General features: G+C 35.6%; 1 protein-coding gene across 3 annotated transcripts in view; it reads left to right on the forward strand.

Moving 5' to 3' along the window:
- Nucleotides 1-27,683, forward strand: part of LOC150090678 (kinesin heavy chain-like) — a 400,102-nt gene that overhangs the window by 198,821 nt on the left and 173,598 nt on the right. For all 3 annotated transcript variants that reach the window (XM_090372178.1, XM_090372181.1, XM_090372188.1), the window contains exons 12-13: nt 9,746-10,008; nt 23,610-23,816. In XM_090372178.1, coding sequence (XP_090228304.1) covers nt 9,746-10,008; nt 23,610-23,816 — 470 coding nt within the window. The remainder of the gene's footprint in view (nt 1-9,745; nt 10,009-23,609; nt 23,817-27,683) is intronic.

The raw sequence follows: 27,683 nt of genomic DNA on the forward strand, positions 1-27,683 counted from the left end.
GAGTTTCTCTGTACCCTGTATATATTTATGGTCATCATTTTCATTCAGTCCTTGCAAAACAGCATTTCAGTTTGGTTCTGACAGTTAGTTAAATAGTCAGTACAAACTACTGAACTGGTTTTCACTGTTTATTTTATTCTCACTATGTTATTTTTTTGAAAGTTTACAGAAATCTATTCATTCATTCAGCAGTGGAATTTTTTAATCTAACCAAATTAATCTTTACTATAACAATTGTAATGTATTTAAATAAATTAAGTAATAAACAAGTAAAGCAGAAATAAAATATTCATTTAAAATTCAAATGTATTGTTTTTCTGTAAGATGTAAATTGAGAAATCTAGGGCTAGAATACAGTTTATGTATTGTTCATACTGGATTTGATGATGGTTTTGTGAGACTATAGTCAAATTATTTGTAGTAACCTTATGAACATTAATTTTAAATATTCCTGTTATTTATTATTAATTTTCATAACTTATCATATTACAAAACTATAAATATACCAGTATTGAGGCATTCTTTTGTGAATTACAGTCAGACCTCTATATAATGAAATTGATCGTTCCCTTGAAAAAATTCATTATAAAGAAATAACACCTTTTCAACAACAAAAAATACTGTAAATTCAGAAATATAGTAAAAAATGGGAAAGAAGTGGGAACGAATAAATATTCTAGCATTTTAAAACAATTTATTAATGCATACATATTAAGAAATGACTACTTACATGATGCCCACAATTTATTAGTACACTTTTAAGAATTATTTTGTAAAATATTTGGTTATTTTTTTTTGTACGCTGTATTTTGCTTTACATTGTTCATAAAAATGTTCACATTTGTTTAAAGTTTAACCACTCAGATATATTTTCTGTTACATTTTCTTTCCACTGAAGGCCTCTATTCAAAGTTTCAAATGCTGCCAACGTTTGTTTGGAAGGTTTAATAATGCCCTCATTTTCATCCAACTCATCATCAATATTGTCACTAGTTCTTTAAATACGCTCCAAAATGTTGCCTTCACTCGGATATTCAGCTACTATGACATCATTATCAACTCCTAAAAATTTGTCAAGAACAGTTTCTCCACTGATCAAACCTCGCTTGGAACTCTTCCTAAGATTTCTCAATGTCTTCTAGTAGTTCATACCACTCATCTCTGTTAATTAGTATTTTAGCAAAACCTGCTTTTGTAAAGCAATTCTTAGTTGTTTCCGTCACATCTTGACTCCACGCTTTTGCAAACTCTGTATGCACATCCACAAATCTATAACAGAATCTATAGGTTGGTTGGTTTCTATTCTCAGTATAATTTTTTTCAATATGCACTTTCGGTAGTGCATTTTCAAATTCTTGATAATGCCTTGGGCCATTGTCTGCAGTTAAGACAAATTATTCAGAAAGAAGAAAACAAGCTTCACACTTCTAAGTTTCGAAATTACCGAGCGGAGGTGGGCAAGGCAGTTGTCGACATTCAACACTATTTTTGTTTTCTTTCCTCATATTTCTCTCGAAAATCATCTGCTCAAAAATTTAGCTTGTCATTCAAGGTTTTTTGTTGTAGTTGTATTCCAACTCTAATGACTTTACTCTTTTGAAACATCGGGGTTATTTACTTTTGCCTGTTACCAAAAGCTTCAGTTTTTCATTACCAGCCATATTTGCAACCAAGAGTGTAATTCTCTTACTATTTTTATCACCTAAACATTTATCACCTTTAAAAGTCAGTGTCTTGTTTGGCAAACATTTAAAAAATAGACATGTTTCATCAATGTTGAATATGTCTTTGGACTCATAGTCCTCCATAAATTTTTTCAAAACTGTTTCTTTCCAATGGGTATAGTCTTTGATTGCAACTCCACTTTCATCAGAAATAACTTTTTCGAGTAAGCCATGACTCTCTTTAAATTTGTTCAGCCAACCAGAACTGGCTTGGATTGTTTTGTGCCCCCAGAAAAGATGTGCACTCCATAGCCTTTTCTTTTATTAATAGCACTGATATCGGCATGTTTTGGTCACAAACCAACTTCATCCACTTAAAAACTGCTTCATCTTCAGTTTCGCATGCTTCCAACTGGGTCCCGTTTCCTAAAACAGTTTGAGAATTGAAACAGGATTTTTCAGAACAGTTGACACACTATTGGCAGGGATGTCAAATTTTAAAACAATTTCTTTTTTTTTAACGCCACGATGTACACTGTTAAGCACTTCCACTTTTTCACACTACACCCAAGGATTTCCTCTTAGACACTGTAAGGTTACTTGCACAATAGTTAAAACAAAGCTGAAATTAGGGACCACTTGTAGCTACCAAGTAAACAGACAGGTGAAATTTAGTGAAAGTGTAGATGACTCATTTCTTTGAAACAACAGATGAATTTCCGAGATAAAGGAAAATCACTCTCTCCTAATTCTTTAATAGGATGCTGACAGTAGAAAATTAAGCTTTCCCAATGGCTGTGGACAACTGACCACCAGGATTTCTCGGCATAGTAGATAAGTTGTATAGGTTTACTTCTTTTTAGCCATTGCTGAATCCACTGCTGGGCAAAGGCCTCTCCCAAAAACTTCCATCTTTTTCTATTCCGTGCCGTGGTTGGGCAGTTTCCTCCTGCAGGGTTTTACAGGCACCATTAAATTGTAAAATTTTAGCTCTTAATTCATGGAATTAAAGCCTTTAGCTATTAAAACCTAATGGGATTAATGCTTAATCCTTTTAGCTCTTGATTTGTGCTTTCTACAACAGCTTTATTGCCTAAAGGCGTACCCAGGTCTCTCGAAATCAGTTTGTTATATGGAAATTTTCTTCATTATAGGCAAACTATTTTCAATGTAATGACCAAGGGGATATCAAAAAATTTCGCTATATGGAAGTTTGTTAAAGAGAGGTCCGACTATATATACATTGTTGCTATTCTTAATTCTGAGCAAAGTGTCAGAAGGCGAGGTTCCTGGCAACTGTCCTGGTTGTCTAATGCCATAATACATGGGTAACTACTCCAGGCCTACATATGGGCCTGGAGTAGTTACCCATGTTTATACAGGCATCAATCACCAGCAACACTTAAAATTTGCATCTGAATGGTGCCATTGGACTGTTGATGACTGGAAAAAATTTGCATTTTCAGCGAATTACTTTACCTATGGTAGGTAGAGGGTATGGTGACAAATTCCAGAGAAGAGTCACTCCAGTGTTTTGGTATGGGAGATGTGTTCCTAGAAATGTCTTGGAGCTCTTGTAACCCTAGACTACACTCTGAATGCTAAAAGCTACCTATCCATTATGGCTGATCAGGTAGACACCTTCATGGTGACTCTCTTCCCAGACCACAGGAGTGTTCCAGCAGAACAATGCACCTTTCCATGTTGCCAGTATTGTTCAAGCATCATTTGTCAAATACAAAAGGTTCTTCCAGGTGCAACTTTGAATTTCCTGATATGAAACCCATACAGTCTCTGGGATTACGTGGATTGAGAGCAAAGAATGGGGACAAGGAATTTTTCATTTATGTGAATACAAGGAAGAAAAAAGCAAAACAGATTGGACCCTTGTGCACTGGGTGTGGGGAAAGTCTTAGACAATTCAGCTGATGTTGCGGATGAATTGAACAAGTACTTTGCATCTGTCTTTACTGACGGAAGACCCTTCACGCTGAGAAGAGACCATGAGAGTGAGGCTGAGTCATATGAAATTAGTGATTTCATAATTACAGATGATTGTTTATTAGAAAAACTTTTGTGCATAAAGGCAAGTAAGACTCACGGAGTTGATGGCTTATACCCTGTAGTTTTGAGGGGAGAGTGTGAGGGAGTGTATTGAACCATTGAAGATAATTATGAGGGCATCTTTGGACTCAGGAGGTTCCTTTGCATTGAAGAAGTGCCAGTGTTATCACCAATACATAAAAGTGGTTCTAAGAGTGAAGTTGGCAACTACAGATCAGTTAGCTGACTTCAGTGGTAGGAAAAATCTTAGAGGCAATGATTAAGAGTGCAATCAAGGGACCTTTAGATAGATATGGCATTTTGAAGGACACAATATAGCTTTGTTAAGAGAAAATCATGCTTAACTAATTTAGTAGGCTATTTTGATACATTTACTCATGAGCTGGATTTAGGGAATAATTTCAACATAGTTTATTTGGATTTAGCAAAGCATTTGATTCAGTCCCTCATGAGAGGTTACTGTATATACAAGCTTGAACAGGTTGGGATTAATGGATATTAATGGAACTTGTGATTAATGGATATTCTTCAGATTGGTGTAACATCAGAAGTGGGGGGTCCCTCAAGGATCGGTTCTTGGACCATTGTTGTTTCTCGTTTTCATAAATGATATCAATGAAGGGATAGAAGACATGATGTCAAAATTTGCAGATGGTGTAAAGATTGGCAGAGTCGTTAATGATCAGTGCCAGGATGACTTGAACAGGCTTCAGAGAAGTGGTAGCTATGTTTTAATGTTGCTAATTGCAAGGTCTTACTTACACTTGGAGAATAGCAACCCACAAATAAATTGTACACTTGGTGGGGTTGAATTAAAAACAGTGGAGGAGGAAAGGGATCTGGGAGTTACAATACGGGCAGATATGAAGTTTTCTGAACAATGTAAACAGGCAGCCAGGAAAGCCCAAGTTGTCCTATTGGTGATTTATCAAACACTATCCTGTAGAGATAGGGAGATCATAATCCCACTAAATAAGGCAATTGTAAGACTACATTTGGAATACTGTGTTCAAGTATGGGGACCTCATCTGAAAAAAAGACATTGAGCTTCTTGAAAGTGTCCAAAAACAGGCAACTTGAATGGTGACATTGGCAGAAGGATGACCGTATGAGGAAAGACTCCAATTATGTGGGCTACAGAGCTTGGCAACCAGGTACCTCAAAGGCGAGCTGATTGTGGTTTATAAGGCACTGAAAGGGATTAGTAAAATGAATGAAGGTGGAATTCTCGCTATTCTAAACAATTCCAGAACTAGTGGTCATAAATTCAAATTACAGCGATCGTGGTTTAGATTAGATTGTAGGAAGTTTTCTTTTAGCCACCAAGTCGTTGATAGCTGGAACAAGTTGCCCTTGCAGGTACAACGTTGAGGCTGACAATTTGAGTAAATTCAGTGGTCAACTGGATACTTACTTGTATGAGGAGGGAAGCATATAATTTGTGTTTTCTTATCTACTTGGTTTTTTTTTTGCCAGTGCAGCAAAAGCCTGTGGCTTCCTTGCACTATATGGTGCAAATACTATTATTATAACAATCCTGGTTTCTGCAACATTCAAAGGCTTTATAGAGTCTGTGTCATACCATGTGGTGGTTGGACTGGCAGAAAGAGGAGGACATACCCACTATTAAGTAGTGGTCACAGTGTTTTGACTGAACAATGTATATACCCACTGATTTTGAGGGGTGAAAAGAAAGTAATTGAACCATTAAGATTAATTATCAGGGCTTTATTGGACTGGGGAAGTGCCAGCATATCACCAATACATAAAGTCAGTTTTAAGAGTAAATTGGGTAACTACAGACCAATCAGTCACTTCGGTGCTAGGGAAAAATCATAGAAGCAATCAACAGTGCAATACAGCATTGTTTAGAAGTGGAATAATATAATATTGTATGTGCACATATACACATGTGCATGTACAGTACTATAAGCTATACAGAGTGTTTTGTAATATGTATTCGTCTGATTTTCAAGATTGATTCAGAATCTGAAATAACAAAAGATTTTTTTATATAAATATATATTCAGTTGCCTTGTTTCTGAGTTACAGCCTATTTTATCTTTCAGCTATATCTACCTTACCTTTAAAGAAATCCCAAAAATGACTGCCTTTTGCTTAAATACGTGCCTGAATGTGTCTTTTCATGAACTGCCTACCACATTCAAAAATTTCAGGTATTGTTCAGATTTGCTAGTATATCCTTGTTCTACATGTTGGTGAAGCATTTCACCGTTGTCAAGGTGCTTCATAAATAATGGATTTCAGATGATTCCACTGATACAAATCAAGTGGATTTAGGTCTAGGAAGTGATCAGGCCATACAATGAGGGGGCCTAGTAGCCTATTCATTTATCAGTGAAACACTCACCTATATAATCTCTGAGTACTTGACTAAAATGAGGCAGAGTGGCATCTTGCATAAAATTGCATATGACTTGGATGGAGGGAGGAATTCATTTAGTAAATTATGTAAATCATCCTTTGAATGGAAATGTCTCTGGTTAATCTTCTAGGCAAAACAGGAGGACTAATTAAGCACATGACAATAACTCCTGCTTATACATTAACACTAAACTGGTTTGCTGGTGCCTTGCTAGATGATGGCATGCAAATTTTTTTCTTTGTAATCATGAGTGTTGTAAAACTTGATCACACCATTCCTTGTGAAGCCAACTTCATCAGAAAACATGGAGTGTAGGAAAAGAGGATCACAAGTATATTCTTCTAGGAACCAAGTATAAAAAGCATCTTGTGGTGGGAAATCATCTTCAGTAAAGCCTTATGATCTTTGAATGTTATAATAATGAAGCTGTTGTTCCCATAAATTCTCCATACAGTTGCGTACCTTATGTAATCATCCTTTGAATGGAAATGTCTCTGGTTAATCTTTTAGGCAAAACGGGAGGACTAATTAAGCACATGACAATAACTCCTGCTTATACATTAACACTAAACTGGTTTGCTGGTGCCTTGCTAGATGATGGCATGCAAATTTTTTTACAAGTTGTTCACAAGGGTCATTACTAACAGATTAGAAAGAATACTTGATGAGAATCAACCGAAAGAGCAAGCTGGCTTTAGGACAGGATTCTCAACAAATGCCTGGGCATTTGTGGATTATGAAAAGGCATTTGACTCCATACAGCATAAGGCAATGTTTCAGGCACTGGAAAGACAAGGCATAGATACCCCATATATTATGATTTTGAAGAAAATATATGAGAGTGCTACCTCCTTTATTAGACTAGACAAAGACAGTAGCAAATTTAAAATCGAGAAAGGAGTTCGACAAGCACACAATATCTCTATGTTTTTAGGTCCTGAATCAATCCTGAAAGTATGGCCCACATATGAGGGGATATCAAAAAGTTTGTACCTTTACCTAGAAATAATAGCCCTAGAAAAGTGGAACTTCACAGGAACTTTAATCCTTTTTTATGTACTCTCCATGTATAGTAACACATTTCTTCCTATCTATCGATTAGTTGTTTAATGCTTTGATCATAGAAGTCCACACTGTTTGCCTGAAACCACGATTCCATTTCATCGAATCAAAGTGGCATCCTTGCAATGGTTTCTTCATATCTCAAAACAAGAAGTCTGATGGTGCTAGGTCAGGAGAATAGGGTAGGTGCTGCAGTAGTTTTAAGCCACACTGGGCAACAAAGTTGGTGGTGGTGGCAATGGCTTCTGCAGAGGCGTCAGCAATCTTGGAACTCATCGTGTGGAGACCTTAGACATGCACAGATGGTCGTGTAAAATGCTGTTGGCAGACCCATAACTAATTCCCACTGCATTTGTGATGAAATGAATTGTCACGCGTCTGTTACTCAACACAAGCTGCTCAACCTTTTGCAATTGTCTCACTGTTTGTGATTGTTGATGGCCTTCCTTCTCTTGGCTCATCAAAGACATTTGTACAACAGCACTGGAACTCATATTTCCACTTTTTTACAGCATTATAGGATGGACAATTCTGCCTATACACAGCTTTTATTTCTTTGTCAATTTCCTGAGCTTTGTAATATGTATGGGTCTGAGTTATCAAGTTATCAGTGATCAAGTTCCTGCAAATGCAGGAACTTGATCACTGCTCGATACTCAACTTTGTCAATCATAGCGTCCTTCCTCAGATTCCAGGCTCCACCTCTGCTGTACCACCTCTGATCACGTACAGGAATGAAATTTCACATGTTAGTTATTGAATATGTAGACAACTTTTATTAAAAATGGCATCTTCCTACTGATGTTTTATCTAGGTCAGGGTATGAACTTTTTGATACCCCCTCGTATTATGAAACACCTTATGTACACATACCAGCACTTGAAGTGGGTGAAAAAGAGGAAACTTGATGGCGTGTAAAATTTTTTTTTTTTTTTTTTTTTTTAAATTAAGAAAGAAATAATTGATGTTTTATTTCTTGTTTTTAAGTTTCTTGGCTATGATCTCAGGACATGTCACAATTGCTGAAAAAGTAATAGGACATGTTCAGGAATCTTGAAAAGAAATAGGATCACATTCTGCTTCATCCTGCCCAACTTTATGCACTGCATATGCCTATGTTTAAAGATTGAGATGGAAGCTTATAATAGCTATGTAAATAGCATGATTTTTTTTTAAACAGTACAAAAACTTGCATTGCTGTTATTACTAAAATTTGATAAATTCTACTTAATATTTTAAGATAGTTATCAGATAATATAAAACAGTTATATATAATTACAATCTAAGATTCTACCCAGAAGTTTCCAGACTCCTCAAGGGGAGTCTGGAAACTACTCGGTTGCACCTTGGATTGTAAATACAAAATCTGGGAGGAACATGGTACTGTTTCACTAAATGATGGAATACTTTGCAACTTCTGCTGCTTATCTAGCTTGCTTCCATATTCTTATTTCATCCTGCTGGGTTGGTTGTTTTCAGCCAAGGCTATAATGATATTGAATTGACTTGCTGCATTCACAGCTAGTTGAGTGGAGATAGCAAGGTTGTATTGCTAGCTGAATGAGTTTTCTCCTGGAATATTACCAAGTAATGAATGTAAGGAATGTTGGATCTTACTTTGATTCCTGTCATAATCTCAAAAGACATTGAAGCTCTGCTGCTTTTGGAGGCCAAATATGGTAACCACAGCCTCAAGCCTCTGTTAATAAAGCAAAGTGATAATATTGCAAACCTCCTAACACCTAGTATTGCCTGGACAATCCAACTTCATCTGTGTGATGTAGATGCCAAACCTCTCTCTCCCTGTTTTAGTTGGTTTGCATGTAGATAGGAATTTCTGGTATGCCGTGCATTCATAGTATTTTTATAAATTGAACATGGGGATAAGTGTTATTAACAGTTAGTGAGTTAAGTTAATTTTAGAAATAAAATTGACATTCACTGAAGACTACTGTTTAGTTGTAGGTAAATATTTAAATTTCTTTCGTCAGTGACCATGTCAAACTTATGAAAGGGTGTTAACAAAAAAGAAAAAAAAAGAAAAGAAAAATAAGTTACAAATGTCCCATTCATGATGAGAGAATTTCCCATCTGGTATTTCAGATGGGGAATTCTTACCATCATGAATGGGATATTTGTAACACCTTGCTGACAACTCTTCAAAATATACAGTTGATTCTATCCCCCAAGCAGATAGTATCAACTGTCTATTTTGAAGAGTTGTTGGCAAGGAGAAGAGCAAGATTTGGGCAAGTTCTCTGTGATACATGAAGGAAGGAAGAAATCTATTGATTGTTGAATTGTATCTGAAATGAAAACGCCTTATGCCATGTTTGTGATAAAATTAATTATATAACTGATTGCTAAATGCTGAAGAATTTAAATTTACTATATTGGTTTTTGCAGTTTGAAATTTTCTGCCAGTTATCATTCATTGATCTAATTAATTTTATCACAAATGTGGTTAAAATGTTTTCATTTCTTGAATAATTTAATATATTCTACATTGTCTTTCTTTTTAACAATGCATAACTGTTGAACCTTATTTATTTATTTATTTTCTTTATAGGTGAGACAGTTCCTCAAGAAGAACAGACTTCATTAAATGATCTCACATCCAGTACCCTCAGTCTTTCTGAAACTTCATCTCTTTCCAACTTATCTGCTACAACTGTACAGGTGTCTTCCGAACCGATAGGAAATGAAGAAAGAGTAAAGTTTGAAGAAGAAAGAGTACGTTTATATGCACAAATGGATGAGAAAGATGATGAAATTGCTCGGCAAAGTCAACTAATTGAAAAACTAAAGGAGCAAACCATTGAGCAAGAGGAGGTAAGTATAAAGTTGAATTGTCACCCCAGCGATGGCTGTTTTAGTTTAGGAAAGTAGATATAATCACATTTATTCTGTCTGGTTGTAAAAAGAAATACAGTAAACCCCCGCGAATAGCGGGGGTTACGTTCCTGAGAAATGCCACGAATACCGAAAACGCGAATACTGAGTTATGGCTCCCATAGTAATAAAGGGGTTCCGTTCCAAAGTATGAAATATATAAGAAAAACTAGTCTAAAATTTTGTCTATGTATGTATTATATGTACCTTCATAATATGACTATGTACATAGACAGTACATAGTGAATTGCAAGCATATGGCATCGAAATGAAAATAAGAAACAATTTAATATTAAATGTAATATTTATTAGAAATTTCAAACAAATCTTTCAAACCAGCGTCTTTGCTAGCTAAAAAACTTATTCCGCCAGTGCTATCACCAGTTTCGCTAAAGTGTTGATAAAGGAGTTTTGCCTTTTCACGAATGATGAGTGAACTTAACGGAATTTTATTTTGAGTTCAGTCTTCTATCCACAGATTTTAAAGCCTTTTCCATTTTTTTCTAATTTAACATCATGAGTTACAGAGCAAATTTTTTGAAGCAATTTTTCACGGACACTACGGCAGATTTTTTTTCTTCCGATTTCTTGATTGATTGTACCGTTGACTCATTGATTTTATAATGTTTTGCCACTGAGGAGACACTTTCACCATTAGAAATTTTATCTAATAACTCAATTTTATTCGATAATGTCATCACCTTTGATCTTTTCACATTTCCCTTGTTATTCGTAGCCATATTTTTGTACGGGTTAGAAAGAACTTGTCTACAATAAAGTCACTTTCTTCCATTAACACACTCGAAAAAGTCTGTTTTACACTGAAAATGGTAGATTTATTGTTTTTGTAAGCATATCAATTTATAAATTGATAAATTTATTCAATTTATAAGCATATAAATTAATTAAAAGCAAATGACGAAACCTTCCATGACAAGCGCATAACACATACTGAATAAGGATTAGCGAGAAACATCGATGCCCGCGATTTTGTCACAACTGAGCGCTGTTTTGTCCGGGAAAGATAATTTTAGCTACGCCCATGCTTTTTTATGGCAGGAAATGTTCACGGCGCCTTAAATTTCACATTTTTTAGGTTTCATTTTATATTAAATCAGCGATCACGAATACGCGAAACCGCGAATACAGATACTGCAAATAGCGGGGGTTTACTGTATATTAATTTTGGCAGTCAGTGAATTTTTTCAAACTTAGATTAAATTTAGAAAATTTCCATTAGCATAAAATCAACTTAATTTTTGCATTCTTGTTTTATAATATTCAAGGTGTTTTCATAATATTTATATATGAAAACACCTTGAAATTTATAAGTTTTCATATAAATTTCAAGGTGTAGAACATACTTTCAGTGAAAATTTTATGTAAACATATGCCCCAAATCACTTTGTTTCTAAGTTGTAGCCTATTCTGTGTTACAGTTATCTACCTTACCTTTAAAGGAAGTGTTCATAATAACCTTTTTACCCTTGAACCTGAACATGCTCTGTCATGGACTGCCTGATGCATTCAAAAATTTCAGGTGTTGTTCAGATTTGCTGGTATCCTTGTCCTACAATTTTACAAAAAATTTCAATGTTGTCATAAAGAGGGCAACAAACTCCTTCAAATTAAATTGAATCTCCAGACTTGGCCACCTCATTGTCAAATTCATCTGTTGTCTCTACCGTTCTCCCAACTCCACTAATCACTTGGAGCTCTTTGACTTCCTTTCTTTGCAATTTTCCTAACAGTGAGGTAATTTTCCTTGGTGATTTTAATGTTCACAACTCCAGCTGGTTTCCGTTTTCTAGTCACACCAACCCAGCAGGTCGAGATGCTGAGGCTTTTGCAATTACTAATGACCTAGCACAGATTGTTCATTTACCTACAAGAATACCGGACAATCCTAATCATACAGCCAATACGCTTGATCTTTTTCTCACAAACAACCCTTCTAAGTACACGGTCGATGTGAGAGGTCCTTTAGGCACTTCAGATCACAACTTGGTGATTGTCTCTTCTCCAATGGAACCTTTATCTCATAGCTATTCCCAAGCTCGTGTTGTTTGGCATTACAAGAATGCAAAATGGGATGACCTGTTGAGACTTCTTTTCCTTGGTTGGATTACTGTTTCAAAACTTCTGATGTCAACTTTTGCTCAGATCGTATCAGTGAAATTATTCTTGCAGGAATGGAATCCTTTATCCCACACTCCACTTTAAAACCTCGTCCTTTATCTAAACCTTGGTTTTCCAATAAATGTGCTAAGGCTGTTCAAGAGAAGAATGTTGCATATCGTAATTGGCTTGTTTCTAATTCTTCAGTTTCATTTTCTGCCTACACCAAAGCTCGCAACAATTGTAAAGCAGTTATTAATCAGTCCAAACTAGAGTTTGAACAGGCTAAGAGTAGAAAACTTGCTTCTTGCCCTAATGGTAGCCGAGCATTCTGGTCTCTTGCCAAAGCTTTTAGACACAACTTTTGCCCATCTCTGCTTCCACCTCTGTCCAAAGCAGATGGTTCTGTTGTCACTTCAGCCAAGGATAAAGCTGACCTGCTAGCTTCCCATTTTTCTTCCAGCTCATGTATTAATGATCTTGGTAAAACACCTCGCACCATTCAATGCCTCCTGTGGCCTTCCGTCAAAAGGATATCAGAAGGATTTTGACGAATCTTGATGCTAAGAAAGCTCCAGGTCCCGATGGTATTTCTCCACTTTTCTCAAAACCTGTGCTCCTGAACTTACTCCTATTCTTTGCCGGCTTTTTTCACTTTCTTATTCCAAAGGTGTTTTTCCTTCTGCTTGGAAATTTGCTCATATCGAGCCAGTTCCTAAAAAGGGTGACAAATCCCTCCCGTCCCATTGCAATTACTTCTACTCTTTCTAAAGTAATGGAGAAATCAATTAACCGGCAACTCTTAAACTACCTAGAAACCTTCCATCTGATCGCCGGTATGGATTCCGTCAGTGTCGATCCACTGGTGATATTCTGGCTTATGTTACCCATTTATGGACTAATTCAATGGAAAGGTTCGGTGAAACACAAGTAGTTGCTCTTGACATCTCAAAGGCTTTTGATCGTGTTTGGCATAAAGGTCTTCTAAACAAGTTTCCATCTTATGGTTTGCCAACTGTTTTTAGTAATTGGTTATCCAGTTTTCTCTCTGATCGCTCACTGAGGGTGATGGTAGATGGCTCTCTGTCTTCTAACTTCTCCACTAACGCCGGTGTCCCCCAAGGTTCAGTTCTTTCCCCCACTCTTTTCCTCTTGTATATTAATGACCTTCTTCCATTGACTGGAAATCCTATCCATAGTTTTGCCGATGATAGCACATTGCATTCCACTTTCCATTTTGAGAAACCTTGTCCTGCTCAATCAGCTTCAACTTCTTGAAAATCTGCTACCAATTCTTTAAATGCCGATCTTCAGGTAATTCTCCGATGGGGCAAAGACAACTTAGTTGATTTCAACCCTTCTAAAACTCAGTCTTGTCTTATATCTCGCAAAAAGGATTCTTCTGCTCCTATGCTTATCTTTAGTGACACTCCGATTTCTAGGCAAAATGATATATCACTTTTGGGGATTACCCTAACTTCTAATCTCTCTTGGCACAAGCACATTACAAATATTGCTTCCTCTGCATCTAAAAAACTTGGTTTTCTCTTTCACTCTCGGCGTTACTTTTCTTCCAAACAGCTGCTCACTCTGTATAAATCGCAAATCTGCCCTGCCATGGAATATTCTTCCCACATCTGGGGTGGTGCCCCCAAAACCTATCTCAGGCTTCTTGATTCCATTCAGAAGCGGGCAGTTAGGTTAATTAATGATTCATCTCTAACAGTCTCTCCACTCGCTTTCTCATAGATGTACTGTTTCTGCTGCATGCCTCTTCTACAGATACTTCCATGGGCACTGTTCCTCTGAATTGGCTTCTATAATTCCCGCTCTCTCTTTCAAAACAGTCCGAACACGTGCTGCCACCAGCCAACATCCATTTACTGTTCAACTCCAAACTCACAGAACCAACTTCTCATCATCCTCGTTTATTAATTCAACTGCCGTTTTCTGGAACAACCTTCCTTCATACGTATTTCCTGAAAATTACAGTCTACAGAAATTCAAGTCCAGTGTCAACAAATATCTTCTTTCGTCTTCTCAACCTCCAACCCAAGCACGGTACTAAGTACTATAGGTTCTAATACCTCTCATGTTTTGGGGAGTCACATAAAAAAAAAAAAAAAAAACTCACTTCACTCTAATTGAAAGGTAGAAGTCATGCTTACAAGACTAAGAATAGGGCAACACGCCTTATTCCCTTTTATCCTCTTTTTTTTTTTTTTTTTTTTCTTCTTCAGATCTGCTTTTCTATCCAAACTGTCATGCTCAAATCACAATCCAGCATATCATAGTTGACTGTCTTCTCTATAATGCAGTATGGCAAATCATTTTCATATCAAGGCATGCAACCCAAATCATTCCTGCTTTGAAACAAATTTTAGATGACAGATCTGACAATGCAGTTTTCACTTTCCTAAAAGAGATACAATGCTATAACAGAATATAATGCATATATCCCACATAATGCACATCTCACTTTTTAATGACATCTGTTATTTTCTTCCATAGTTTGTCGCATAATGGCCTTTAGCTGCCATTGTGCTGTAAAACCTCCAAAATAACATCAATGTCAGTAGGTGTTGCCTAAATAATGGACTTCAGATGATTCCCAGGTTACAATAGAGTGGATTCAGGTCCAGGAGGTGATCAGGCCATGCAATAGGGTTTCCACAGCCTATCACTTTATCAGGGAAATGCTCACCCAAATAGTCTCCATATACTTGACTAAAATGAGGCAGCAAGCCATCATGCCTAAACCATGTGTCAGACAGCAAGAGGAACTAATCTTGTAAATCACATAAATCAATCCTTAAAAATTTGTAATAGGATTCTCTGGTTAATCATCCAGGCAGAACAAAAAACCCAAGAAGTTGACAGTAATTCCTGCCCATACATTAATAATAAATTGTTTGTGGGTGCTGTGACTGGATGACATTTGGATTATCTTCTGCCTAGTCATGGGTGTTGTGAAAATTGAACACCCATTTCTTGTGAAGCCAGCCTCATTAGAAAATAACATGGCAGGTAGAAAAAGAGGATTGCAAACATACTGTTGTTTGTGGTGGGAAATCAGCTTCAGTAAGGCCCTGTAATCTTTGACATGTATAAATCTGTTGTGTCCATAAAATTTTCTACACAATTTCATCTCCTATACCCTCTGCTGCTATCTGAAGGATAACAGCAGAGGACATCATCTGAACTTTCCTCATTGAAGTTCATGTTGACAGAAAGATGTCTGTAAATGGAAAATTTTCCAAATTTTCATCTTCCAGATGAAAGGGTTCAATTTGCCTCCTAATTCTGCTAACTCTGCTTAGTGTAGAAAGTGATTTTCCTGTTATTTATCATGGAATCATCATTAATACAACTGGAAAAATTCAGAAAAAAATGCATTTTAAATAGAGAAACTAATAACTACACAAATTCTCAAATATATCAGAACTTGGGGAAAAATTGGTCTTTCTTTGTCTAAATTGAAATTTTTAGTCATTTGCTGTACACTAGATCTTTTTTGATGCACAATTTGCTTTAAATTCCTGTATTCTCATTCTTGGAATACTGATTTGCTGCTGCATTTCTTCCTTTTAGAGTTGCATTATCCATTCATCTTCCACTCACTGTATACATTTTAGATGGTTGTTTTTGATACACTAATGATTTCTTTTGTTTTCTCAGTTGTTAACTCCTGTTAAACATGCTCCAACAATAACACTTTTTTGAAAATATGAAAGATCACCTGTTTTCCCTATGACCAGATCAATTGAGAAGTCCAGGAAAGCATGTAGTGTTTATCTGATACCAAGGAACTTGTGGTCATACCCTTTGACAACTTACATTTGCATATCATATGTTTAATTATCTGATGATGTCAGTTGTAAGTTTCTAATATTTTGGCCATTGAGTGTATCATGGCAGCAGGAGCACATCATTTACTGTAAAGAATACTACCAAAACTTCTTTTATTTTTTGATTGTAGACACTTTGACAAGCGTTGCTGCTTTACTCATGAGGGGAGAAGTTCAGCTTTATTTTTGGAGAAGGCTAGATCTCCAAGATCGTTTGAATCATCCTGGGTAAACAGCTCTGACTCCAATGCCTTTCATCAGCTGAAGTTCTCAGGTCCCTACCACTTGCATCTTCATCACATTCCATTTTGTTTTCTAAAGATTCTAGTCCCTGCTGTGGAGATACTGGAATTGGCATACTGTCATCATGAAGGTTTGGGCTCATCATTGAATCCAAGTTTGGATAAGTCTTGTGCTTATCCCTCACTGAGCATCCAGTTGCATCTGCCCTACAAAAGTAACAGTGATCATCATGATGTTTTGGCTCCCTCCATTTAAATGGGTATGGCAAATAGCATTAACTTTTTCCTCTTATTCATCTGGGCATGTAATCCATTCAAACAAGCAGTACAAATAACATGTAGTGCCCATACCTTATTTTGGTCGTCTAGAGCAGTGCTACTCAAAGTGTGGTCTGTGGACCTGCACCGATCTGCGAACTGTTTGTTACCAGTCCACAATAAATTGGAAATTGGTTGCAGACATTACCAGTCCCCAACAATTCATCTGTTACTGGTCCACCACGACTTGTATTTTACAAGAGTACCGGTCTGCGACAGATTGAAAATAAAAGAAACTGGTCCTTCACCACAGATAGTTTCAGAAGCACTGTTATAGAGGACAGCCAGATTATAACTGTTAAATTGTCTGAGTATCCATTGTGATTTAGTTTGGATAGAGGAATTTTTTGGGGTAATTTTTACACTGAAGGAATGAAGATGAGTTTGTTTCAGTAGTTTATTGAATGTTACCCAAAACAATTTATAATTAAATTGATTATAAATGGTTATTGTTAATATCAAGGACTTAGATGTGTTCACAGAGTATATAAATATGAATGTATAAACAATAACAAATAAATATATTAATCTAGGTTGGCTGAATATGTTTGTGAGTGGTTTAAGTAAACTGGCATTCAAATTTTTTTTAAATAAAATTATTCATACGATTCCTTTCATTTAATTAAATTTAATTCACTGAAATTTTAATATTTTTCACACAAATACAAGGGGTGAGTCAAAGAAATTACAAGAAAATGGTACTTTATTTTTAAAACACATCTCCATCATGTTAGGCAGTTATCTCATCTGTACACCAAATATTTTATACCCTGTTCATAAAAGTCTTTTAGTGCCTGTTGGTGCCATTGTGTGAGGGGCTTCTTCACTTCATCATCCATGTGGGTGATTCCATGTCAAGTGGCCTAATTTTGAAGATGGTCCCTGCTGGACTATCTTCAATTTTGTTGAAATTTGGTGTAGATGTTTAAATAGGTTTCCAAAGAAGCTGTGCAAAAATTCAGTTCAAAATATGGTATGCTTGAGGCACCAGCACCTTTTTTGTGGAGGTCACTTGTGTTATGCAGAGCAAATCACAAAAAAATTTCAAAGTTTTAAGTGTTACTGTTGCACAACATTGAGAGGTAGAGCTCTGAAAAACCTTCATTTTTTACAATGTGGTCTAAAACTGGCACCAAAATTTGTCGCAACAAATTTAAGCAAGACGTTTGAATAACTTTGAAATAAAAACCTGTGGTACCTTCTTTTTTGGGCATTTAATTTAACATCTGCATGAATTCAGTCTTACTAAATTTGAGCTCTTATACTTGTTTGCTGACTGAGATATTTTCCTTCAAAGATAGACTCAATTTGACTTATCTTTAGGGGCAAATATCTTAATGTGCAACACTTTCAATTCTCTTGTTTTTGCTACCATTGGAAAGAGCAGGTTTTAAGCAACAAGAATCATGGTTTTGAGTCTTGCTACTTAATTCCTAAAAAATGGCCTTAAACATTTTATATTTTCCACATAATATTTGCATACTTACTTGATGGTGAAGTTTCACATTTCAATAAGGACAGAACTATTGCATTTACAAGAGTGAAATTTTCTGCAATTACTCTGCCCTTTAGTTTAAGGAGAAAGGATATATTGCCAATGCACAAAAAGATCTGTATTTTTTATAATGGGGGTGCAAATGGCAAGAAAAGAAATTGCATGAGTTTCTTTAGTGCAAGTTCCCAAGCCAGAAAAGTGGTCTTTATTCAGGATTCCAAGCATAAAGATGATGTTCTATTTGTTTCTAAGCTTGAAAGAAGTTATAGCTGCAATAAAATTTATTTAAAACAGAATACAATATGAAATAAGCAAGTTAGTGTGAAGATATTGAATCCCTGCTTTGTAATGGACTGGAATTTTTCATTGATGGTTGATATTACTACTTCATGCTATTTCTACTATATGCAGTTGATATTACTACTTTATGGAGAAACTTGTATTCTGAAGTTCAACATCCTTGTAATAAATGACAAATGAATGTAATATAGCCTGGCTATTCTCTCAGTGAAACCTTTTGAACAGCATCTTGCACAACAAATGAATAATTTTCTGCAAAATCATCAAGATGACCAATTCTCCTGTCATTAGGCTGTTTTTTTGTTGACTTCAAATGGTGGCTTTGATGTTTAGCAATGTAGTGATGACAGGAAAGGTTAAATATCTTTGTACTCAACTCTTCAGTAAAATCTTCTGTTGTTAATTGCTTTGTGGCCAGTGTGTATCCATTGCTTGAATTCAATAATATTTTCTGGTTCATTGTTTTTAAAAATATTCTCTAGAAACTTTAATTCATCTGTTCCTGGACATTTTTCACACCGATGGAGCATACAATCTTTTGATTCCAAATCATAGACTGTTTTACCAGTGAGAACTTTGTAATCACATTCAACAGGACTTGCTGCTAGCATTAACTTGACATTTTGATGGATTGTGCATACACATACAGAATGTGTTCCTGGTGCACCAACTGTGACACACCACTTGGGTCGAAGTTCACAAAATTAGAAAATCCAATGTTAGATCCATTTATATCTTGATAAGTTAAACATTTCCTTCAAGGTAGTAGTCACATTTGCATTTTTATTCCATCTGCATTTCTAATGGAAACGTAATCTTCCTTTCCAGGGCATATCCTACTAAATTCATCATCTTCAAAAAATTCCATCACCTTTTGCTTTACTTGCTCAGAAAGCTTTTTTCCTTGCTTTTTTCCAGGTATGGCCATCCTTCTGCTTTAAGTTTTCTAGCTTTCTTGACCATTCTTTTTGAGACACTAAACTCTTCCATTGTTTTCTTTATGGACCAACTAACTGGAGCTAGTGTTAATATTTGAAGTATTTCTGAATGACTTGATACCATCACCTTTTCTTTCAGCAGCTCATTATAATCTAAGTAGTTTCCACACTGATGACTTGCACTTGGCTCCATGATGTCATTTGGATCCAAGCCACCAATAGATGCAATTTTACTGGCAGTTACATCTTGTACTTGACTAGCCTTCCTTTTGGCATAGCCTTGTGAGTCTCTCTTAGCCATTTGCTGAAATTTCAGAGGAAAAATACCAATAGCCATCAGACTTGTGTTCAAGCTTTCAGTCACATGCATTTTGTCATCATGGTCTGATCCAGATGAAGTTGATGTTCCTGTGGCTGCTTTTCGGCTGTTACTCTTTTTGGCAAGATGGGCATAGCTTCTGGCCTGGCTTTATGTCTACCTTTGTTAGGTCTTTCAGGTAGTCTGCAATTGACAAATCAATTGGTTGTAAACTTTTTTCCACCATATGATTTTTCTTCTGGAAAGGATTGCAACATGAACACTGCAAAAATTCAAATGTTGTCAAAAGCAAAGCTTTTGACAACATTTAGACAAACATGTAGACAAAAGACTGTTGTTCTTCAAATTCAAATTCTTTAAATAATTTGAACCCAGTTTTGTGTGTATAGGATATCACACGACATTTAGAATTTCCATATGACTGATGGTGCATGAGTCTAGCTTATCCCCAGCAAAATCTTCTGATTCCATGGCTTTCATGCTGACTAATAAGTGGACATTTCTGCAAGCAATGAAAACTGAATTAACTTTATTACAGTCAAACAATAAAAAATAGAGGAACAAATAAACAAACTGATCATCACGAAGATAAAACACGTTAATAACGGCATGGTTCAAATATTATCAGCTATTTATACTTTTTTTGTATGATTCTAGAATATTCCAGAGTTCTAGAATGTTCAGCAGTGTTTTTTTTTTTTTTTTTTTTTTTTGGATTCTAGAATATTCTATAATTCTTGGATATTTCTCTGGAATATTCTAGAATTCTAGAATATACTCTATTTCTAGATTATTCTAAACATTAGGCAGGATTAAAGAAGTGTTCTGCAACAAAAATGATCTCGCAAAATAACAATACCACACATAAAACTATTTGATGTTTAGGCTTAATTTTAAGGCCTTAAGTGCAAAGACACAAAACAGATAAACCATGATCCTTGTAGCTGAAAATCTGCTCTTTTCAGTGGTGGAAAAAACAAGAGAATTGAAGGTGTCTCACATTAAGATATTTGCCCCTTAAGATAGGTCAAATTTGACTTCAAATTTTGAATCAGTCTTTGGAGGAAAATATCTCAGCCAGAAAACAAGTATAAGAGCTGATATTTAGTTAGGCTGAATTCATGCAGGTGGTAAGTGGAATGTTTAAAGAAGAAGGTACCAAAGGTTTTTATTTCAAAGTTATGACTTTCAAAAGTCTTGCTTAAATTTGTTGCTACAAATTTTTGGTGCCAGTTTTAGACCGCATTGTAAAAAATGGGAACGTTTTTGAGCCTGGACACCAAACGTTTTGCATTCTCTGCCAAAAGTGTTACTGTCTCACCGTTGGGCAACAGTTACACTTAAAATTTTGAAATTTTTTTTGATTTATTCTGCATAACACAAGTGCCTCATATTTTGAACCGAAATTTTGCACAGCTTTACTATTTCAAGGGTAGGCAACTTGCACAGCAAGTTGCCTACCCTTGAAATAACTGCAGAAGCAGCAGCAGCCCCTCTGCATTGAAGAATAACATGATCATCATCTTTCCATTGCTCTTGAAAGTCTAATTTCTTTGGGTGATGATGACATTTTTCTTCCTTCACAGTAATGATTTTCTCATTAGTATGCTTATGGACACGGCATACAGATATTGATTCTGTTTTTATACGTACAGGACAGCTAGCATACTTTATTTTTCACTGGAATTAGTACCAAACCATAAATGTGCTTTATCTACTTTAAATTGAGTCAGTCAGTCATGTAATTTTCATATGACTTCCTCATCCATTCACTCCAAAAGTTTGTCTAGTTCAGCCTTGAATTTATTTAAGCTGTCAACTTCCACAATGACAGATGGAAGTTTGTTCCAGCAATCAACCACCCACTAGCTAAAGGCAAATTTATGCACTTCTGTTCTACAACTGTCTATCCCCAGTTTGAATTTATGCTCCCTCAGGTGCAGAATCTGGGCAAGAGGAAGAAATCCCTCAGCCTTGAGCTTGCTCAAAACCATTCAAGGCCTTATACACCTCAATCAGATCACCTCACAGGTGCTAGTTTTCAGATGCTGCAATTTGCAGAACTTAGCCTATCTTGGTAACAGTAACAGCCTATCTTTATAACAGCAACCCTTTGTTCCACTCACTAATCTCTTTGCCCTTCTCTGTACTCATTTTAGTAGCTCAACATCTTTCTTAAAATGAGGCCTCCAGACTTGTGTACAGTACTCAAGGTGTGGCCTGACCATTGCCTTATACAAGGGGATAATCACTTCCTTATCCCTGCTAGCAAAATTCCTATATATCATTGAAAAGACCAAATGAGCTATTCTTGCAGCATGTCTGCACTGCTCAGAAAACTTCATATCTGACTGCACAATTTCCCCCAGGTTTTTTCATTCTGGGGTTACTGCTACCCATATGCAGTACTTTGCATTTGTCAACGTTAAACTTCAGTTGCCACCTCCCAGCCCATCTGCTCAATTTTCTAGATCCTGTTGCAGTAGCGTACCATCCTTACTGTCATTAACAATCCTACCAACCTTTGTATCATCTGCAAACTTTGATATTAAACCTGACATTAAACCATCAGTATCATTGATAAATGCTGAAAACAACAATGGGTCCAACACAAAACCCTGGGTAACTCAGCTAATGACATTAGTCCATGAAGAGCAGTGTACATTGATTACCCCTCTGTCTTCTTCCAGTGAACTCTATGTATTGTAGCAACTTGAGCTTAAGGGCATACTGCTCCAACTTGTACAGTAGTCTTCCATGTGCAACAGTATCATAAGCTTTCCTAAAATCCAAGTATATGATATCAAAGTTATTTTTTGCATCCAGTTCCACATCATGGTATCCAATCAAATTGGTCAGACAAGACTTCCCCTTAAAAAATGCATGCTGTGCCTGAACTATAACTGCAGTTTTGTCTAGATGATCCTGCAGTGCTTCTTTAACCAGTGACTCCATTATTTTCCCCGGAACAGAAGTTAAACTAACAGATCTGTAATTACTCTTGTCACCTTTTGCTCCCCCCTTTGTGAATTGTGAATACATTTGCACATCTCTAGTCCGTGAGGACCTCCTCTGAGTCCAAGGATGCCCTCATAATCATGGCTAAGGGCCTGCTTACTTCCTTTAATATAACTGGATAGATCCCATCTATCCCCAATTTGAATTTATGCCCCCTCAAGTGCAGAATCTGGGCAAGAGGAAGAAAACCCATTCAAGGCCTTGAATGGGTTCAGCACGCTGAATTCTGATGGGATCCTTCCACTTGTTCAGATTACGAACCTAAGGGGCCATAAATTCAAATTAAGAAAGGACAGATGTAGAATAGATGTGTGGAAATTTGCCTTTAGCCAGCGGGTGGTTAATTGCTGGAACAAACTTCCATCTGTTGTTGTGGAAGTTGATAGGTTGAATAAATTTAAGGAGGAACTGGACAGGCATTTGGAGGGAATGGTGTGATTTTTTTTTTTTTTTTTTTTTTTGGCTGATGCTGCATAAGCTCATACATTTGCTTTCTTGCATCACATGCCACTACTACCCCATGTGCCTTCCTTATGTTTAACTTTGGCAATTTCTGCTCCACTTTGCTCTCAGTTATTACAAAATCATTTAACTCCCTGTTAGAGTTTTATAAGCTTCTGCCCCCCCCACCTGCTTCCCTACAGAATTCCTCCTGTGTAAATGTAGATGCAAAATACTCATTCACTTTATTAGCTACCTGAGTAGAATCATCAAGAATCGAACCATTGATATCGAATGGACTAATCTGATTCATCTCCTTCCTTCTAGAGTTTACATAATTAAAGGCATCAAAGATACATCCACATGCACTGTTGAATGTCAGATTTACTCTTATTACAAATTAGTAAAATTTAGAGTAAATTCCATTTCCCTCCTATTTAATAATGAAAGGGATACAAGAATATGATTTCTGTTTGTAAGAGTTATAATTTTTTTACCTTTTAGCTAATATCTTCAACAAAGAAAGATTATGATGTTCATCAGTCAGAAATGTCTCGAATTCAGCAAGAAAATGATTCACTAAAGGAAGAAGTTAAAGAAGTACTTCAGGCATTAGAGGAATTAGCTGTTAACTATGACCAGAAATCCCAAGAAGTGGATAACAAAAATAAAGAGAATATGTTTCTTAGTGAAGAACTCAGCCAAAATATGGTAAGATAAATATTTTTGGTATCTTTTGAATGAGTCAAAAATAATTGCATATTTCTTCTTCATGGGAATATAAAAGGTATTACTCTAATGTATTTTTAGGGTTATTTTCAAATCCTATCATCAGACATAAGAGGGCTAAGTAAGTAAAAGGGCATAATTCTTGGTATGCTAGTGCTAAATTGTCAGAGATATTTTTGATAGTGTAATAATGATACTTTTGAAAGTAAGCCTAGCTTGTTCTTTTAATGAATAATTTAGGCTTATTAAAAGCATTGAACATGAAGTGGAGGGACCACATTGTAGAGAGCATAGGCTTTTGGATGTACTGTATCTTATCTTCAGTGGTGTTCTTAAGTAGGAAGACATCAAATATTTAGTAAATAACAGTTTATTCAGAGCAATTGCTATTATGATGCAGAAAAGAAAGGAAATTAGAATTTCGACAAATGGATTTTTAGTAATTTGGATATAAATATCACTCATATTTTCCATTTGGAGACCCTTTTGTTTGAATGTCCTAACCTCTGCTGGAGACTGTTTCTATGCTAGTGGATAACTAAAAAAAGTTTTTTTTGCTGTGCTAACAGTTCTCCAGCAGAAGCAGAAACGTAAGGATAGTTAGCAGTATGTAAATTACTTGTTTTATGTTTTTCTGGACTTTATTTCCATAGAAGGTTTCTAAAGGGAACAGAAATGTATAGTCTGATTTATCTAAACTTCTTGAATTTCTTTTTATTTATTTATTTATTTATTTGGCGTAATGCATACATTATAGTGATAAACACTAGTTCACTACTATGGAGAAACACTGCATAAAATAAGAATTAACATGAATGAATGCAAATCAATTGTTAATATGCAACTATTTACAGCTTTGAACAAAATGTAATGAAATATGGATAATAATATTAAAAATTGACTGGCTAAAATACCCTTGGTTAGATTTAATTTAGCATAATAAGTGACTAGTAGAATGAAAAAAAAATGTTATTTTAGCACATCGAGTCACTTCAGCTTCCAGAATGAATTTTTGGAAGAAAAATATTAATCCTGTGAAGATTAATTAGTATCATGTCTTGAACTGAACTCATAGATGAATAGTTTTGTTTTAAGAAGAGGCAAGGAGAATGTCCATTGAAGATAAGAATTTTCACAAGGAGTGTGCCATGGAATAAGAGTTAGAAGAGAAGAGTCTGTGACATTGTTGTAGACTAAATTGCAAATTCTAGTTTGTTTCATAACCAATAGGCTGAATTTAATAAGCTCTGTTCTTTTGATGCAGTGAAGCATATCATTAGCAATTATAAGTGTTATAAAAGTTTTGAACCATGCCATAGAATTCACAAATTTAGAGAGAGCAACTAACAAATGTGAAGCATTAAAAAAGTGGAATAAAAGTAGTATAACTGCAAAATAGATTTAAAATTAACCGACAGTAGGCAATTTAATGAAATTCACTTTTATTTCAGAAGCAAGGAAGAAGCTAGTAAGCTCAATAGAGCTAATTATTTTTTACAGAAATTACAAATTTAATATTGAAGCAAGAGAATACAGTTGGTTTTATCAGGCACACCCAGAAAGGGAGATCCATGATGATATTGTTTGAATGAAAACTGTGGAAGGATTTTCCTAAATTATTCACACTTTCTCTAATTTAGTTTGCAAACCTTTACGTGCTTTAAGCTTGATTTTCAAAATAACCTGCTTCAGTTCCATCTTAAAGAAACTTTAGATGTTGTCTGGATTAATGGACTGATTAATTGCTGCCTTAAAAATTGTTACTTTAAAGTTTTGAGAGAGAGAATAGAAGAAGAGCACTATATTTAGCAGCCACATGAGCTAGACCCATGGTCAAATTCAAGTTTGCACTTATGAGCAAACAAAATATTTATAAGTGTAATTAGATAAAATTCATATTCTAATTTTATTGCTACAATTATAAATATTTTTTTACAATTACAATTATACATATTTTTATAAATAAATGGTATGGTGTGACCATGTATTTGGGGAGGGGGGGGGGGAAGAGATTGATAATAAGAGCAATGAAGTAAAGATAAAAAGATTCAATTTATAATTTGAATAAATTGAATCTGAAATTTGTTTCATATTGAAACAAATTTCAGATTGATCACATTATAATTGCAGGCCTGATGTAGCCCAGTGGTCAGGAGCGAGAGTGCATAGCACGCGATCCTTGAGTGGACCGGGGTTTAAGCCCATGACTACTAAATACGATAAATATTTGTATTGACGATTTACTGTAAATTCTACTGACTTGGTTGTCATGCCGGAGTATAAACAGAAAAAATTTATTTTATAATTCAAATTATATATTGAATGAAACAATAATAAGAAAAGCTTTTTATTAAAAGTCCATGACACAATGAAATACAAAATAATGTTCACACAAACACAGTTTACACACTAATAAATCTTATTCTTACACTATCTGTTCTTGGGCTGAATTTTTTTCCAGTTCTGGTAAAAGAAGATTAGCTTTATATCTGAAATGAGAGTTTATAGTATAAAGGTTTCATTCAAATGAAAACTGTAAAACCTAAAAAATAAAATAAGTATTATGCAAAAATTGTAATCTTGTGTCAGGTTATTGATCAAAGTCTATAGGCAACACTGACCACCAACATGATTTCCTTGACATTATTTGGAAACGTTCAGTGTTCAAGAAGGCGCCATTGCAGTCATGAACCACAGTAGGGATGCAATCTATAATCTGATTTTTTAAGTGTAGAAGGAATAAAACCTGCTGAAATTCATCGCAGAATGTTGACTCAGTATGAAGTAGGTTTACAAGTGAGTGAATAAATTTAAGAAGAGCATTGAAAGTGTTGAAGATTCCCCTCAACTAGGGCATGCTCATGTTATGACATTAGCAGTCATAGTAGCAGTGGAAGAACTTATATGAGGAAATCACGAATTACTATTGAAGAAGTTATCATGGTGTGCAAGATTAGTGTTAATTCAGCACATTGTTATTAGCAAGGTGTTGCACTTTCGAATAGTGTGTGCTTAAAGAATTCCTCAGCATTTAACATCAGAACTGAGGGAATGGTGACTTAATGTGTGTGTGTATTCTTTGTTTCTAGAACAGGAAGAGCATGTGATGGAGATGCCTTCTTAAAACACACAGTGGTCTCAGATGAATTCTTGGCACTGTTTATACATGCCAAAAGGGAAATGTGCAAGTTTAGTGTGGTCCCATACAGGTTCATCATGACCAAAGAAAGTCCAAACCCAAGCATCAGCTGGGATAGTGTTAATCAGTGTATTCTGCAATCATAAAGGGGTGATGAGGGGAAAAACAGCAATGATTGATAAATACTGTGATGTGTTTTTAACCACAGAACTGCTTTTTTTTGGGAAATCCAGGCTTTAGTGCAACATTAGAAAGAGGGGATTACATCGGTGCGTTCATAGCCAGGTGGGAAGGAGCAGCAGTGCGTAACATACGCTTCTTGATTAGACCAGAATTCGAGCCCGTGACCACCAAATACGGAGGATGCAGAAAGGTCAGGGAATGACCACCGCATATTCCTGGAACAATACGGCCTTAGTTGCTAATGCTCCTAAAAACCAAATAACAAAAACAAGGGGATTACATTGAAAATCAATATGCGTGGTTTCCTTGTTGTATGCAAAATACAACTTTTATTTAACTTCTGTAGTTTCAATTAGAAAGACATCTGTATTAAGCAACTTGCTTCAAATATGAAACTGTTCTACTTTTAAGTATCTGTTCTAATAATGATTTGTTTTTACATTAGAAAATGATCTTATAATACCAGAGCATGATGTGTATTCAATACTGTTTTCATTATTGATTGTGAATGTCTGTTAGCTGTATGT

This window comes from Mastigoproctus giganteus, chromosome 1, assembly GCF_048544385.1.
Source record: "Mastigoproctus giganteus isolate SK-2022 chromosome 1, ASM4854438v1, whole genome shotgun sequence".
Taxonomy (NCBI): Eukaryota; Metazoa; Arthropoda; class Arachnida; order Uropygi; family Thelyphonidae; genus Mastigoproctus; species Mastigoproctus giganteus.